The sequence below is a fragment of the Salvelinus fontinalis genome, chromosome 24 (assembly GCF_029448725.1).
Source record: "Salvelinus fontinalis isolate EN_2023a chromosome 24, ASM2944872v1, whole genome shotgun sequence".
NCBI classification, from domain to species: domain Eukaryota; kingdom Metazoa; phylum Chordata; class Actinopteri; order Salmoniformes; family Salmonidae; genus Salvelinus; species Salvelinus fontinalis.
The window spans coordinates 3,115,985-3,133,504 of record NC_074688.1 but is presented as its reverse complement, the minus strand read 5'-3'; the positions used below and the strand labels follow the sequence as shown (position 1 = coordinate 3,133,504).

Sequence of the window (17,520 nt, the reverse complement as noted above, 5' to 3'; positions counted from 1 at the left end):
AATGAATATGGCTGCACAGTACTGTTTCCTATCGATAGCGGTTAAGATATCGTTTATGACCTTGAGCGTGGCTGAGGTGCACCCATGACCAGCTCTGAGACCAGATTGCATAGCGGAGAAGGTATGGTGGGATTCGAGATGGTCGGTAATCTGTTTGTTGACTTGGCTTTCGAAGACCTTAGAAAGGCAGGGTAGAATAGATATAGGTCTGTAGCAGTTTGGGTCTAGAGTGTCTCCCCCTTTGAAGAGGGGGATAACCGCAGCTGCTTTCCAATCTTTGGGAATCTCAGACGACACGAAAGAGAGGTTGAAAAGGCTGGTAATAGGGGTGGCAACAATTTCAGCAGATAGTTTTAGAAAGAAAGGGTCCAGATTATCTAGCCCGTTTGATTTGTAAGGGTCCAGATTTTGCAGCTCTTTCAGAACATCAGCTGACTGTATTTGGGAGAAAGAGAAATGGGGAAGGCTTGGGCGAGTAGCAGAGGGGAGGGCAGTGCTGTTGACCGGGGTAGGGGTAGCCAGGTGGAAAGCATGGCCAGCCGTAGAAAAATGCTTATTGAAATTCTCAATTATAATGGATTTGTCGGTGGTGACAGTATTTCCTATCTTCAGTGCAGTTGGAAGCTGGGAGGAGGTGTTCTTATTCTCCATGGACTTTACAGTGTCCCAGAACTTTTTTGAGTTTGAGTTGCAGGAAGCAAATTTCTGCTTGAAAAAGCTAGCCTTGGCTTTTCTAACTGCCTGTGTATACTGGTTTCTAGCTTCCCTGAAAAGTTGCATATCACGGGGGCTGTTCGATGCTAATGCAGCACGCCATAGGATGTTTTTCTGTTGGTTAAGGGCAGTCAGGTCAGGAGAGAACCAAGGGCTATATCTGTTCCTGGTTCTAAATTTCTTGAATGGGGCATGCTTATTCAAGATGGTGAGGAAGGCATTTTTTTAAAATATCCAGGCATCCTCTACTGACGGGATGAGATCAATATCCTTCCAGGATACATCGGCCAGGTCGATCAGAAAGGCCTGCTCGCTGAAGTGTTTCAGGGAGCGTTTGACAGTGATGAGTGGAGGTCGTTTGATCGCTGACCCATTACGGATACAGGCAATGAGGCAGTGATCGCTGAGATCTTGGTTGAAAACAGCAGAGGTGTATTTGGAGGGCAAGTTGGTTAGGATGATGTCTATGAGGGTACCCGTGTTTACGGAATTGGGGTGATACCTGGTAGGTTCATTGATAATTTGTGTGAGATTGAGGGCATCAAGCTTAGATTGTAGGATGGCTGGGGTGTTAAGCATGTTCCAATTTAGGTCGCCTAGCAGCACAAGCTCGGGAAGATAGATGGGGGGCAATCAGTTCACATATGGTGTCCAGAGCACAGCTGGGGGCAGAGGGTGGTCTATAGCAGGCGGCAACAGTGAGAGACTTGTTTTTAGAGAGGTGGATTTTTAAAAGTAGGAGTTCAAATTGTTTCGGAACAGACCTGGATAGTAAAACAGAACTCTGCAGGCAATCCTTGCAGTAGATTGCAACACCGCCCCCTTTGGCCGTTCTATCTTGTCTGAAAATCTTGTAGTTAGGGATGAAAATGTCAGAATTTTTGGTGGTCTTCCTAAGCCAGGATTCAGACACGGCTAAAACATCTGGGTTGGCAGAGTGTGCTAAAGCAGTGAACAAAACAAACTTAGGGAGGAGGCTTCTAATGTTAACATGCATGAAACCAAGGCTATTACGGTTACAGAAGTCATCAAAAGAGAGCGCCTGGGGAATAGGAGTGGAGCTAGGTGCTGCAGGGCCTGGATTCACCTCTACATCACCAGAGGAACAGAGGAGGAGTAGGATAAGGGTACGGCTAAAAGCTATGAGAATTGGTCGTTTGGAACGTCTAGAACAGAGAGTAAAAGGAAGTTTCTGGGGGCGATAAAATAGCTTCAAGGAATAATGTACAGACAAACGTATGGTAGGATGTGAATACAGTGGAGGTAAACCTAGGTAATGGGTGATGAGATATAGTCTCTAGAAACATCATTGAAACCAGGTGATGTCATCGCATATGTGGGTGGTGGAACTGAGAGGTTGGATATATAGTGAGCAGGGCTAGAGGCTCTACAGTGAAATAAGCCAATAAACACTAACCAGAACAGCAATGGACAAGGCATATTTACATTAAGGAGAGGCATGCTTAATCGAGTGATCATAAGGGTCCAGTGAGTAGAGGTTGGTTGGGGGCACGGCGATCCAGACAGCTGGCCGGGTAGCTGGCTATCGGTAGCAAGATAAAAACAGACCTCCATCCTATGTTATTTTATTATATATATTTTTTTTTTGTCACCTCGTTCGTTTCCGTCGGTAGATTAGTGGGGTTCCGTGTGGTAGAGGGGATCGATCCAATTGGCAAAATAGATATAGTGACCCAGGAAAAAAGAAAAAAAATTGGCCGGTATATTTATTTAGTTAGCAGCCGATAAGACAGCTAATAATTAGCAGATGGGTATTCAGAAACGTCGCAATGGAAAAGCCTGTTGAAACCACCTCGGACAATTACGTCGGCAGACCAGTCGTGTTTGATCGGCGGGGCTCCGTGTCGGCAATAAAGGGTCCAGTCCAATTGGCAAAAGAGGTATTGTAGCCCAATAATTCGCTGGTAGGCCTCTTCGGCTAGCCGGCAGATGGGCCTAGCTCGAGGCTAGCTCAAGGCTAACTGGTGCTTGTTTCGGGACAGAGGTATTAGCCAGTAGTAGCCACCTGGTTGCAGCTAGCTAGCGACGATGATCCGGTGTAATTGTCCAGAGCTTGCGTCAGGAATCCGGTGAAAAAGCAGTCCTATATTCTCTGGGTTGATATCGCGCCTGCAGACTGGCAGGTATTTGCCCGAGCTGAAGCTGGCTGGTGTCCGAGTTAAGGGCGAAGACCGCAGCAGTGGCTAACTGACTACTAGCTAGTTATCTGGCTAGCTTCTGATTGGGGTTACGGTTCTATAGTATAAAAAATAGCAGATCCGTACCACATTGGGTGAGGCGGGTTGCGGGAATGTATATTCAGTTCCAAGATGGAAAGTGAAATTAAAATATATACGAAATGTATACAAAAAATATGAGGACTATTTACGCGGGACAAGACGGGACAAGACAAGACAAACACACGTCCGACTGCTACGCCTTCTTGGATTATTATTATTATTAGTTTGTATGTGTATGTTTTGTATAGTTTATAAAATCTTCCCAAAAAATGTAAAATACTTCAGGAATGCTAACCATTCACAACTAGGAGCAGTGTGAGCCCCCGATAGAAATGGAAAACATGCTTTTGTCCTCAAGCCGGGTCATCCCGTTCAAACTTAACCACACAGAATTAAAACAGATATCAACTGATCTAACCACTAAATCCTTGAACGGAGAAGAATCTGTTCATGTCACTTGGTGCGATCAGAGGTTCTCAGAAGACATGAAAAAACAACAATGAAAGCACAAGCAGTAGGCGTAGGCTCACATGCGATGCCTGTGAGTTTCTTTGAATGAAATTCATTGAATAAGTCCAGATTTTTGCGAAGTTACGAAGTTTCATATTGACCTATCTGCTGATCTGTGAGCAAAGCTCAGGCCAAACCTCAGTCACTGATAAGATAAGTGAGAGGAAGGGGGGGCAAGCATGACAGCACACGCGAAGCTACTCATGGAGAGGTGCCAGGAAAAGAAAACAAAGGTCGCTACATTTAGTAAATTCCCCAGGCGCGTGAGCCTGTGGGTGCACTCTGACACACAGGCAGTTTTGGCTTACCCTTCACCTCTACTTGTAGCAATAAAATGTGATTGCACTGACTTATTACCTAATTAGAGGTAATAAGTGCACTGCCAATCACTTCCATTATTTTTGCATTCACACTATGGACTACACTCAACTTTAGACCACTGAGGTATATGAACACAGAAATTATTACTGTCTTCTTTCGTGAACAACAGTAACAATACAGTAAACAAGGCAAGGGCTTTACTTTGCCAAACAGCAGCTTAATCAATGCAAAAATAGAACTACCATTACAGCAATGTGTATTAAGTCCACATTATGGTATGTAAGCTACATTATAGCCCCTCCCTCAGCAAATACACACCAGCACTGTAAGGCTTTGACGATACCAGTATTGTGATTTTTTTGGGGGGGGGGGGGCATGGCAAAAATGAAAACACGAAGCAGAACAAACAAGTTGGACCTTTAAAAACCTGCCATTTAAAATAGTGTGCTATAGCTTGGAAAATAAACATGACTGGATGACAAAATAATGTTTGTTTTCAACAGAGCTATTTTCAAAGAAATGTAATCCGCTTCGTGATTTGTTTCCTTGCCACGATACTAACGAGGTGTGCCCTAGTAAACCGATCTCTAAACCATGATGCATTGTGTGCTACCAACCCTAAACATACAAGTATTACGTAACAAAAGGAACAACAAGCAGACAAGGATGTAGTTAAGCCCAGAGAGACAATAGTAATATAGTAGTAGCACTGTAGCGATCCTATTAAATTACTAGAGGGGCTATGTCATAAACCCTCAAAGTTACATAATGGCACCCATAATGGTCAGGGAGAAATCTAAAACCAGTCTAATTGAAATTATTGTCAGTAGAGGTATAGGTGATGCATTTCCTGTTTTTTAATAAGTCAGGAAAATAAAGGCATGCGATGACTATAATTCCATTACACAATTTGATACAACCTAACATATTGTCCTACAATTTACACAGGTTTTATACATGTTTTCTGTACAAATAGCATCTAAAACAGTGTTTCCCAAACTCAGTCCTCGGGACACCAAGGGGTAGACATTTTGGTTTTTGACCTAGCACTACACAGCTAATTCAAATAATCAACTAACCATCAAGCTTTGATTTGAATCAGCTGTGTAGTGTTAGGGCAAAATCCAAAACGTGCACCCCCTGGGGTCCTGAGGACAGAGTTCGGGAAACACTGCTCTAAAATATACAATATTATTCGGAAAGTATTCAGACCCCTTCTCTTTTACAAAATGTTGATCCGTTATAGCCTTATTCTAAAATGTATTAAATATATTTTCCCCCTAAATCTACACACAGTACCCCATTATAACGAAGCTAAAACAGGTTTAGAAATTTTTGCAAATTTATTCAAAATAAAACAAAAATCTTATTTACATAAGTATTCAGACACTTTGATATGAGACTAAATTGAGCTCAGGTGCATCCTGTTCCCATTGATCATCCTTGAGATCTTTCTACAATTTCATAGGCTGTTTGGAACCACCAAGATTCTGCCTAGAGCTGGCCGCCTTGCCAAACTGAGCAATTGGGGGAGAAGGGCCTTGGTCAGGGAAGTGACCAAGAACCCGATGGTCACTCTTCCACAGAGGAACTCTGGAGCTCTGTCAATGGGAGAACCTTCCAGAAGGACAACCATCTCTGCAGCACTCCACCAAATCAGGCTTTTATGGTAGAGCGGCCAGACGTAAGCCACTCCTCAGTAAAAGACACATGAAAGCTTGCTTGGGGTGTGCAAAAGGGCACCTAAAAGACTCTCAGAAACAAGAGAAACAAGCGTCACGTCTGAAGGAAACCTGGCACCATCCCTACGGTGAAGCACGGTGGTGGCAGGGACTAGGAGACTAGTCAGGATTGAGGGAAAGATGAACGGAGCAAAATACAGCGTGATCCTTGCCTGCTCCAGAGCGCTCAGAACCTCAGAACTGGGGCAAAAGTTCACCTTCCAACAGGACAACGACTCTAAGTGTACAGCCAAAGCAATGCAAGAGTGGCTTCGGGACAAGTTTCTGAATGTCCTTGAATGGCCCAGCCAGAGCCCAGACTTGAACCTGCTCAAACTTCTCTGGAGAGAGGTGACAATAGCCGTGCAGGGACTCCCCCGAGTAGCCCAATGGTCTAAGGCACTGCATCGCAGTTGCTAGTTGTGCCATTAGAGATCCTGGTTCGAGTCCAGGCGGCCGCGACCGGAAGACCCATGGGGCGGCGCACAATTGGCCCAGCGACATTCGGGTTAGGGGAGGGTTTGGCCAGCAGGGATGTCCTTGTCCCATCGCGCTCTAGTGACTCCTGTGGCGAACCAGGCGCAACGCACGCTGACACGTTTGCCAGGTGCACAGTGTTTCCGACACATTGGTGTGGCTGGCTTCCGGGTTAAGCTGGCATTGTGTCAAGAAGCAGTGCGGCTTGGCTGGGTCGTGTTTTGGAGGACACATAGCTCTCAACCTTCGCCTCTCCAGAGTACGCACGGCAGTTGCAGCGATGAGACAAGACTGTACCTACCAATTGGATACAAAGAAATTGGGTAGAAAAACAGCTAAAAAATAAAAACAAAATAGCCGTGCAGCGACGCTCCCCATCCAACATGACAGAGCTTGAGAAGAATGGGAGAAACTCCCCAAATACAGATGTGCCAAGTGTCATACCCAAGAAGACCTGAGACTAATTGGTGCGTCAATAAAGTACTGAGTAAAGGGTCTGAATACTAATAAAAATGAGATATCAGATTTTTATTTTTAATAAATGTGCAAAAGTGTGTAAAAACCTGTTTTTACTTCGTCATTATGGGGTATTGTGTGGAGAGGGATTAAGGCAAATTTTTACAATCAATTTTAGAATAAGGTTGTAACGTAACAAAATGTGGAAAAAGTCAAGAGGTCTGAATAGGTTCCGATAGCACTGTAAACAGAACATAAATGTCTGATTTTGTTTTCTTGGAAAGATGTGAATGCTACAGAATTACATGATACAATATCAGTACTTGTTACATTTACTTGTTTACAAGGTGTATAGGGGATGTTGTTCCCACTGACGATTAAAACCTACCCAAACCAAAAACTGTAGTTAGATGGCAGCATTCACGCAAAACTCAAAGCGTTAACCACCACATTTAACCACGGCTAGTTGACTGGGAATATGGTTGAGTATAAACAGTCCAGTCATACCCTCCTGTTTGGTAAGCCACCAAACAGGCAAAACGCCAGTACCAGAGACAAAGTGGAGTCGCAAATCAACGGCTTAAACACGAGGCGTATGTGGCAGGGACTCCAGACAATCGTGGATTATAAAGCGAAAACCAGCCACGTCGCTGACACCGACGTCTTGCTCCAGGACAAGCTAAACACCTACGCCCGCTTTGAGAGAAACCGTGCAGGCCACCACAGCTCCCGTAGACTGCGAGCTCTCGTTCTCCGTGGCCGACGGGAATAAGACATTTGTGTCTTAACCCTCACAAGGCTGCTGGACCAGACAGCATCTCTAGCCGCGTCCTCAGAGCCTGCGCAAACATATTCAAATCTCTCCCTATCCCAGTCTGTCGTTCCCACTTGCATCAAGATGTACACCCTTGTTCCTGTACCCAAGAAAGCTAAGGTAACTGAACTAAATTACTATCTACTATACTACTATGTAGCATTCACTTGTTATCCTGAAGTGCTTTGAGAGACTAGTGAAGGATCGTATCAGCTCCACCTTACTAGACACCCTAGACCCACTGCAATTTGCATCCCGCCCCAATAGATCCAAGGATGACGCAATCTCCATCGCACTGCCCTATCCCACCTGGATAAGACGAATACCGACGTAAGAATGCTGTTCATTGACTACAGGTCAGCCTTCAACTCCATAGTACCCGCCAAGATCATCATTAGGCTCAGGGCCTGGGTCTCTGAACCCCGCCCTGTGCAACTGGGTCCTGGACTTCCTGACGAGCCACCTCCAGGTTGTGAAGGTAGGCAACAACACCTACACTCTGATGATCATTTATTTCACCTTCACAACAACATCCCCTACCTAGGAAAGGGCTGAAAATAGTAATATATGTAACCGTAGAAATAAGGTTAATGAAATCAAACTTGCTAACAACCGATAACATTCATAAACTCAGCAAAAAAAGAAATTTCCCTTTTTCAGGACCCTGTCTTTCAAAGAGAGTTCGTAGAAATCCAAATAACTTCACAGATCTTCATTGGAAAGGGTTTAAACACTGTTTCCCATGCTTGTTCAATGAACCATAAACAGTTAATGAACATGCACCTGTGGAACGGTCGTGAAGACACTAACAGCTTACAGACGGTAGGCAATTACGGTCACAGTTATGAAAACTTAGGACACTAAAGAGGCCTTTCTACTGACACTGATAAACACCAAAAGAAAGATGCCCAGGGTCCCTGCTCATCTGCGTGAACGTGCCTTAGGCATGCTGCAAGGAGGCATGAGGACTGCAGATGTGGCCAGGGCAATAAACTGCAATGTCCGTACTTTGAGACGCCTAAGACAGCGCTACAGGGAGACAGGACGGACAGCTGGCAGACCAAGTGTAACACCTGCACAGGATCGGTACATCTGAGCATCACACCTGCGGGACAGGTACAGAATGGCAACTACAACTGCCTGAGTTACACCAGGAACGCACAATCCCTCCATCAGTGCTCAGACTGTCCGCAATAGGCTGAGAGGCTAGACTGAGGGCTTGTAGGCCTGTTGTATTGGAGTGGCCATCACAAAGCCCTGACATCAATCCCATAGAACATTTGTGGGCAAAACTGAAAAAGCGTGTGCAAGCACCGAGGCCTACACACCTGACTCAGTTACACCAGCTCTGTCAGGAGGAATGGGCCAAAATTCACCCAACTTATTGTGGGAAGTTTGTGGAAGGCTACCCGAAACGTTTGACACAAGTAAAACATTTTAAAAGGCAATGCTACCAAATACTAATTCAGTGTATGTAAACTTCTGACCCACTGGGAATGTGATGAAAGAAATAAAAGCTGAAATAAGTCATTCTCTACTATTATTCTGACATTTAACATTCTTAAAATAAAGTGGTGATCCTAACTGACCTAAAACAGGGAATTTTTACTCCGATTAAATGTCAGGAATTGTGAAAAACTGAGTTGAAATGTATTTGGCAAAGGTGTAGGTAAACTTCCGACTTCAACTGTAAATACTACACATTCACTGTTTTACACTATCTTTTCATAGCACTGGCAAACCATGGTTGACCAACTCCCTGACCAACATGGCTGACCTTTGGACCAGCATAAGAAGGTTCATGTCCATTCTTGTATTGTAATTCAATGAGTAACACAGTAATAATACTGTAATTGTGCTCTTAACACTATGGTTAGGCCATTGTGACTTATTTCAACACCAATACTAGGTGGATTTGGTGAGAGATGTACAGCAAGCACCTGGTGTGCATTTAGCACACAACGAGCGGTACTCACGGTTGGTCGAGCTTCTTGAACTCGGGGATGGGCTCGGCCTTCTTGCGGGACATGAACCAGTAGATGATGAGGCCGGCGATGAGGGTGAAGAGGAAGAGGTCCAGGTTACTGAAGAGAGGCTCTTCCTCCTCCATGGCCTCCGGCTGGGTGCTACTCTCTGATTCCACGTCCGGCATCGTCACACACAGGCCTGCCAGGACAACCAGACAGGGCAGAGGTTAGAGGCCAGAAGTAGTGCTGTCCAACTAAAAAAGATCTTTGTCGACCGAAAGTCTGTTCTTTCGACCAATCGATTGGTCAAAGTTCTAAACATGTATTTTTCCATATATAGACAGACCCTACGTGTTTTAATAAAAGCAACTATATGCATTGAGCTTAACTGATGCTTTAAGCGCACTGTTTGATGAAATAAGACAAAAAAAAAAAGAGTGAGTCAGATAGCAAGAAAAAAAGAAAAAAAGACCATACTGCTCCCACTCCTACTGGCTTTTGCAGTCACTGACATTACTCTCCTAAAGTTGCCGGTAATAGGCTGCACGAGGAGTCGGCAACCTTTCTCATGTGGAATGCCAATTTATCTTACCATTTCTACTGATCTGTGTGCCAGTTACGATTAAGCCAGGGAGTGCTTGGGGATAAAAAAAAAGGGGCAGAAGAGGAAGCAGCCTGCACAAAGGGGCAGAGAACGGAGAGGGAAGCGTGTGTTATGAAGAGTGTGAGAAGAGAGAAATATCTGTCTGATTACACCCACTGTGTACCGAACCGGTTTGGCTAAGGACCAGATTTTTTGGATTACCCCTGGAGAACGGAACAGACAATGAGAACGGATTGTGAAATGGTTGATGAATTCCCCCAATGTGTAAAAATCCCTAATAAAACATTTGCATTCTAAACAAAGCAAAAAAAAGAAATGACCCTTTTTCAGGACCCTGTCTTCCAAAGATAGTTCGTAAAAATTCAAATAACTTCACAGATCTTCATTGTAAAGGATTTAAACACAGTTTCCCATGCTTGTTCAATGAACCATAAACAATTAATGAACATGCACATGTGGAACGGTCATTAAGACAAACAGTTTACAGACGGTAGGCAATTACGGTCACAGTTATGAAAACGTAGGACCTTTCTACTGACTCTGAAAAACACCAAAAGAAAGAATGTGCCTTAGGCATGCTGCAATGACGCATGAGGACTGCAGATGTGGCCAGAGCAATAAATTGCAATGTCCGTACTGTGAGACGCCTAAGACAGCGCTACAGGGAGACAGGACGGGCAGCTGATCACCCTCGCAGTGGCAGACCACGTGTAACACCTGCACAGGATCGGTACATCCAAACATCACACCTGAGGGACAGGTACAGGATGGCAACAGCAACTGCCCGAGTTACACCAGGAATGCACAATCCCTCCATCAGTGCTCAGACTGTCCGCAATAGGCTGAGAGAGGCTGGACTGAGGGCTTGTAGTCTTGTTGTAAGGCAGGTCCTCACCAGACATCACCGGCAACAACGTCACCTATGGGCACAAACCCACCGTCGCTGGACCAGACAGGACTGGCAAAACGTGCTCTTCACTGACAAGTCGCGGTTTTGTCTCACCAGGGGTGATGGTCGGATTTGCGTTTATCGTCGAAGGAATGAGCGTTACACCGAGGCCTGTACTCTGGAGCGGAATCGATTTGGAGGTGGAGGGTCCGTCATGGTCTGGGGTGGTGTGTCACAGCATCATTGGACAGAGCTTATTGTCATTGCAGGCAATCTCAACGCTGTGCGTTACAGGGAAGATATCCTCCTCCCTCATGTGGGAGGATCCAGGCTCATCCTGACATGACCCTCCAGCATGACAATGCCACCAGCCATACTGCTCGTTCTGTGCGTGAGTTCCTGCAAGACAGGAATGTCAGTGTTCTGCCATGGCCAGCGAAGAGCCCGGATCTCAATCCCATTGAGCACGTCTGGAACCTGTTGGATCGGAGGGTGAGGGCTAGGGCCATTCCCCCCAGAAATGTCCGGGAACTTGCAGGTGCCTTGGTGGAAGAGTGGGGTAACATCTCACAGCAAGAACTGGCAAATCTGGTGAAGTCCATGAGGAAGAGATGCACTGCAGTACTTAATGCAGCTGGTGGCCACACCAGATACTGACTGTTGACCACCCCCCCCCCCCCTCCCTCTTTGTTCAGGGACACATTATTCCATTTATGTTAGTCACATGTCTGTGGAACTTGTTAAGTTTACGTCTCAGTTTTTGAATCTTATGTTCATACAAATATTTACACATGTTAAGTTTGCTGCAAATAAACACAGTTGAGAGTGAGAGGACATTTCTTTTTTTCTGAGTTTAGTTTGTATAAAGTGTATAAAGTCTAAACAGGGCTCTGGGCTAATGGCCTGTCGAGATTTCTAACTTTATAATGAAACATGAAGAATAAATGCTAAGTTGTAAGAGCAAGGTTATTGTTGTTGACAGCCTATGCTGATTAATGTTTAGCAATTCACATGTAATGCCCACGTCTGCCAGAGTGCAACAGGTCACAGGAGTTCATATCATGCCTCTTTCCTTATCTTGAGGTTCATGAGATACCATATCGCTCATTTATTAACTTTGGACAAAATAGACAAATTAAAACAGCCATCAAACAATATACTTAATAAAACAATGCCTCAATGTATTATTACACTAATAACAAGAGACAGGAACTAAGTTCAGTTTAGCCCAGGAACTACTCTGAAGGAGCTTACCATTACTCCCTAAGGGCCAAGGACTTTATATGTTATTTTCAGAGATAGACTGGCTCTGGCAGCCAAATACTCCTTCTAAGCGCGAATCGATGCTCAAATTGCGATACGGTTATAGAAACATAAAGCCCTTTACTTTCATATCACATCAAAATAATTTCGTAAATGCAAAATATACACGGTTTAACCGGCTTTAATCACAGTTGCAGTAACATTATTTTTCAATGACAACACGTTTCTGGCGGACTTCTTCAGTTACACACAGGTATTCAGAGCATGCTAGATAGCTAATTAGCACGGTCTTTTATCTTCCGTAACATGGAGATATGGCCGTGTGGGAACACTAACCCTATAAAAGGTGTATCAATTAAACCTTGATTTAAAAAAAATCTAGCTGGTATGAAAGTTAAGGAAAGTTCTTATGCATCCAAAACCATACGTCAAGCGATGTGTCTCAATGTTCAAACAGAGCGTCGGGGTTCTTTACAGCCAGTACCTGCCTGATGTTCACGGTCAGTCAACATCAATTGATAGTCATTTCAGATACGTGAGGGTAGCCTAACCATTTGGCATGTAGCTAGCTATGCAAACAACGTGTCATTTAGCTTGCTTCATCAGAGATTAGGCTTTTATTTATTTATTTTAAAGCTTGTCATCGGCAAGTCCTCATCCTGGTAAAGTGGTCAGTCAGACTTCTGTCATCACCACTATAGATGGCAAGCAAATCAAACAATATTTGGATATAGCCATCTAACTAACCCTATTGACGTGATCTGTTATTAGCTAACTAGCCAACTTAATGTGGTCAGTCGAATAGACGTGGCCCATCAATCAATCAATGTAGCCTAGCTATCATGTCTGTCAGCCGCAATCGTGATTATACACTTAAAACCCCTGTTGAAAAGGGGATAATGTCAGGCAGGCCTACGTTGGTTGGATAAAAAAAATGTACATTAGGTCTACGTATCACTATGTTAAGCCAACGTTTCTACAGGTAGCTTCCAAAGTAAACATGATCAAGTATCGTTAATAGTAACATTACATCGGCAAATGCGCCCTTCTGCTGCTTGACAGGCAGAGCGCACAAAGGGTTGGAAAGTAACCTAAACCACCTCATCAGGTATAGTTCACTTTTATATCACTCAAATATCAAATTTATGGTGGCCAATATTGAGAGATATCGTCAGGCTACCCTCGCGTATCTGAAATTGTGATCAATTGATGTTTACTGATCATGAAAAGCATCCAGTTAACTTACTTGCTGTATAATCGGACATTTGTCGTTCTGACTATGTTCTACAAGTGATGATATTACAACAAAATACTGTTGTTAACATGTATTTAACAATGCCTTAAACGGCACGCAGTTTTATTGATAACGACCAATATAACTTCGAATAGAGCTTGACCACGACATTAGCAATCAAACAACTACTAGCTGACTCTCCAAAGAAAGTGACAAGTGGCAAAGCTGTTAACTAAAATCAGGGTTTGGTATATCAGTAAGTGAACTAGCTTAAACTAAATAGCAAGCTATAGAAATGAATATTTAGCCATTGGCTAGAAGCTAACGTTAGCTGTACTTGCTGAAAGTTTGTTAGTTGTACTTCCTTGACAGTTGGCTAGGTTATGTAGCAAGCCTTGTCGAGCTAGCTAAGTTTGAATGAAATTAGCTTTATTACAATCCATTCTCATGACATTAATCCTCAGTGCTGCCAGAGAAACGGCACTTCAGTATATTAAACATTTCCACATCGCTAGACTTTCAGTTAGCTACTTACCTTCCAGTCTTCACTGTCAAGAAAATGCACAACTCAATGCAGAAACTTCACGCAATGCCGTCTCTAGTGGATTAAACCAAACCAGTTTTCTCAAGGGGTGTAGTACTTCCTACTCAAGAGTGGACATACACGTCACGACAGGCTATCTGTAGACAAGGTCAGATCACTTGTACAGAAAGACATCAAAGAATCACCCATTCTCTTTGTCTAACAATTCAATTAACTATGCTTAGTTACTTATTAAAAACGATTTTCTTATTATCTCACTTTGCAGAATACACATTTTAAGAAATGGACTAGTCCATAAAGAGATTACCCAATGACTTTGTAACCGTAATAATAAATCACAGTGCAGTGGTCCAGGGGTCAAGGTTATGTATCCACCGAATAGTACAAAGTGTCTTCACATCTCTGAAGCAAGTTACCTTCAGTCATATTGAAAGATTAGTGTGTATTTTGATTGGTGATAGTAACAAGGACAGATAGCAGTATAGCACAGACCTGAACCCACTGGTGTAAAGTACTTAAGTAAAAATACTTTAAAGTACTAATTAAGTCGTTTTTTTAGGTATCTGTTCTTTACTGTACTAATTATATTTTTGACCAACTTTTACTTCACTACATTCCTAATGAAAATAATTTACTTTTTACTCCCTACATTTTCCCTGACACCCAAAGTACTCTTTTTGAACGCATAGCAGGAAAGGAAAATTGTCTAAATTCACACACTTATCAAGAGAACATTCCTGGTCATCTATACTACCTCTGATCTGGCAGACTCACTGAACACAAATGCTTCGTTTGTAAAGATGTCCGAGTGTTGGAGTGCCCCTTGAGTCATTTTCTATTAAGGTATCTTTACATTTACTCAAGTAAAAGTGGATATAGCCATCTAGTTTATCCCCTGAAAGTTAGCAAACCAACCATATTGACATGATCTGTTATTAGCTAGCTAGCCAATGTGATGTGGTCAGTCAAATAGACATGGTCCATCAATGTAGCCTAGCTATCATGTCTGTAAGCCGCAATCGTGATTAAACACTTAAAAACAATGTAGAAAGGGGGATAATGTTAGGCAACTTAACTAGGTAGGTAGGCAGCCCCCCCACACACACATGGTATATAATATATTATTTTAGCAATAAGAGGCCATGTTATTGCACAATCCCAATCACACTGACTATTATTCTATCCTTTTATTTTAGATTAAATGACTGAAATGTCTAAGCCACGCCATAAAAATGCTGAAATGCTGTGCCATTATTGTATTGAGCAGAAACATATTCATATTTAACCCATTCAGAAATCTCCATGATTATAGAAAGTTCTGGAGAAGCTCTTATGGAGAAAATCAGCTGATGCAGTTTCTGTGTATCCTCTTCATCTCTCCATCTCACTGACCCTTGGGTTTTGCCTGGTCCTTGCTCCTGAACTTGGTGTGGACTACTGCAACAGTAGTGAGGAAGTTGCCCATGAACATAATGAGGAAGGAGATCCCACACATTGAGACCTAGAATGACATAGCAGAAATTGTGAATATTGTCTTAAGATGGGGGAAGACAGCTTTTTTATTACTATATTGTCTGCATTTATGGATGGAAGACTTATCAAAAGGGCATAATACGTTTAATTAAGAAATCAACATTTTAGAAGCAACCCCAAGAAACAGTACAGATGAAGATTAAAAATTCAGGCCTACTGTACATTTTACTGTATAAAATATTGTTGAAAACGAGTCTAGGTTGGAACTGTTGCAAGTAATACTTTTTATTCTGAACTGGAATAAACTGATTGAAGCAAGATGCTTTTTGAGACAAACACTCGCACAGTTCTGGGTTGCTCATCTGCAGCAGGAAGCGGGTCTCCTGCCTGCCTGAGAAAGCAGTAGATGTTCTGATCCAGTTTGGTACCACATACCTATGCAAGTCAGGGTTCTCAAGTACAGAAACAGTGTCAATGCTGAGCGTGATCTCAGTGTTGCACTGTCAAAAACTGAGCCCAGAATAGACATGCTTGTTGAAAACTTCAACCAGCCACAGACCTCTCATTAGGACTGTGTGTATGTTTGTGTTTTCTGGTCTACATCTGTGTGATGTGATCAATCAGTTCATTCAAGTTCAGAATAAAACATATGTATTTTAAGAGCAACAGTTCCAACCTAGATTTATCAACAATAACTTATACAGTAAAATGTACAGTAGGCCTGCATTTGTTATCTGTACTGTTACTTAATGTTGCACGATCAAAAAGCCTGTGTCTGTTCTATTATACATCTGTGTGACGTGATCAATCCGTTTATTCCAGTTCAGAATGAAATTATTTATTGTATTTTAACAGCAACAGTTCCAACCTGGACAGGTATGTAAGAGTGTTTTTAATGGGGAAAAATAAACATAAATATATTTATGGGTATTTCCTTGTTATTTGTTTTTGTCTATATTGAATTTTTTTTAGGCATAATGTACCGATATTTACGTATAGTTGCATATTTTCCTAAGCTTGGGTTCCAGGAAAACACAGAATTTCTAATTTGGGTCCCAGTCTGAAAAAGTTTAAGAACCCCTGATTTACAGTCTTGGAGCCGATTCATCCTGAACAGAGAGAGTCCGTTGTAAGAGTTGCCAAAACTGCAACACAAAACATCAATTACCTACTTTACACACACATTAAATACACACAAAATAATTAAGTAATACAAAACGCATGCACGCACACACACACACACAAAATCCCAAATGCCAGGTCAATCAAATGTTTAGGGCAGAACTGGGTTCAAATAATTTGAGCACTTGTTTGAGTCTGCCTGGAGTGCCAGATGGGCAGGGTTTGCAATTTTGGGACTTTTTTATTGGTTTATTAAGCCAGGCAACCTCAAACAGGCACAGATAAATGATTTGAAATGATTGTTTTAAGTTTAAAACCCAGGTCTGATTCAAGAGCCTCTAAAACATGACAAAGCATAATTCTACAATATAACTGAAGATTTACAGTGCCTTCAGAAAGTATTCACACCCCTTGACTTTTTCCACATTTTGTCTTTAGCCTGAATTTAAAATTGATAAAATTAAGATTTTGTGTCACTGGCCTACACACAATACCCCATTTTGGCAAGCCTAAATAAGTTCAGGAGTAAAAATGTGCTTAACAAGTCACATAAGTTGCATGGACTTATGTGTTCAATAATAGTGGTTTAAATTTATTTATGACTAACCCATCTCTATACCCCACACATACAATTATCTGTAAGGTCTCTCAATCGAGCAGTGAAGGTCAAGCACATGTTCAATCGCAAAGACCAGGAAGGTTTTTCAATGCCTCGCAAAGAAGGGCACCAATTGGTAGATGTGTAATTTAAAAAAAAAAATAACTGATGCTGAATATCCTTTTGAGCATGGTGAAGTTATTAATTACACTTTGGAAGGTTTATCAATACACCCATTCACTACAAAGATACAGGCGTGCTTCCTAACTCAGTTGCCGGACAGGAAGGAAACTGCTCAATAATTTCACCATGATTTTTTTTTAAACAGTTAGAGTTTAATGGTTGGGATATGAGAAAACAGAGAATGGATCAACAACATTGTAGTTAGTACACAATACTAACCTAAATTACAGAGTAAAAAGTAGGAAGCCTGTATATAATACAAATAATCCACAATGTGTATCCTGTATGCAACAATGCACTGAAGTAATACTGCAAAAAATGTGGCAAAGAAATTAACTTTATGTCCTGAATACAAAGTGTTATGTTTGTGGCAAATCCAACAACACATTG

The 17,520-nt window shown here is 42.4% G+C and overlaps 1 protein-coding gene across 1 annotated transcript in view; it reads right to left on the bottom strand.

Annotated features, from left to right (window-relative positions):
- The window catches only part of LOC129821770 (NADPH--cytochrome P450 reductase-like), a 37,537-nt gene extending 23,702 nt beyond the window's left edge, over positions 1-13,835 (bottom strand). The window contains exons 1-2 of the mRNA XM_055879397.1: positions 13,746-13,835; positions 9,230-9,419 (exon numbers count right to left, since the gene is read on the bottom strand). Of these exons, the coding sequence (XP_055735372.1) occupies positions 9,230-9,405 (176 nt within the window). The 5' untranslated portion in view covers positions 9,406-9,419; positions 13,746-13,835. The remainder of the gene's footprint in view (positions 1-9,229; positions 9,420-13,745) is intronic.
- Between the last annotated feature and the right edge of the window lie 3,685 nt (positions 13,836-17,520).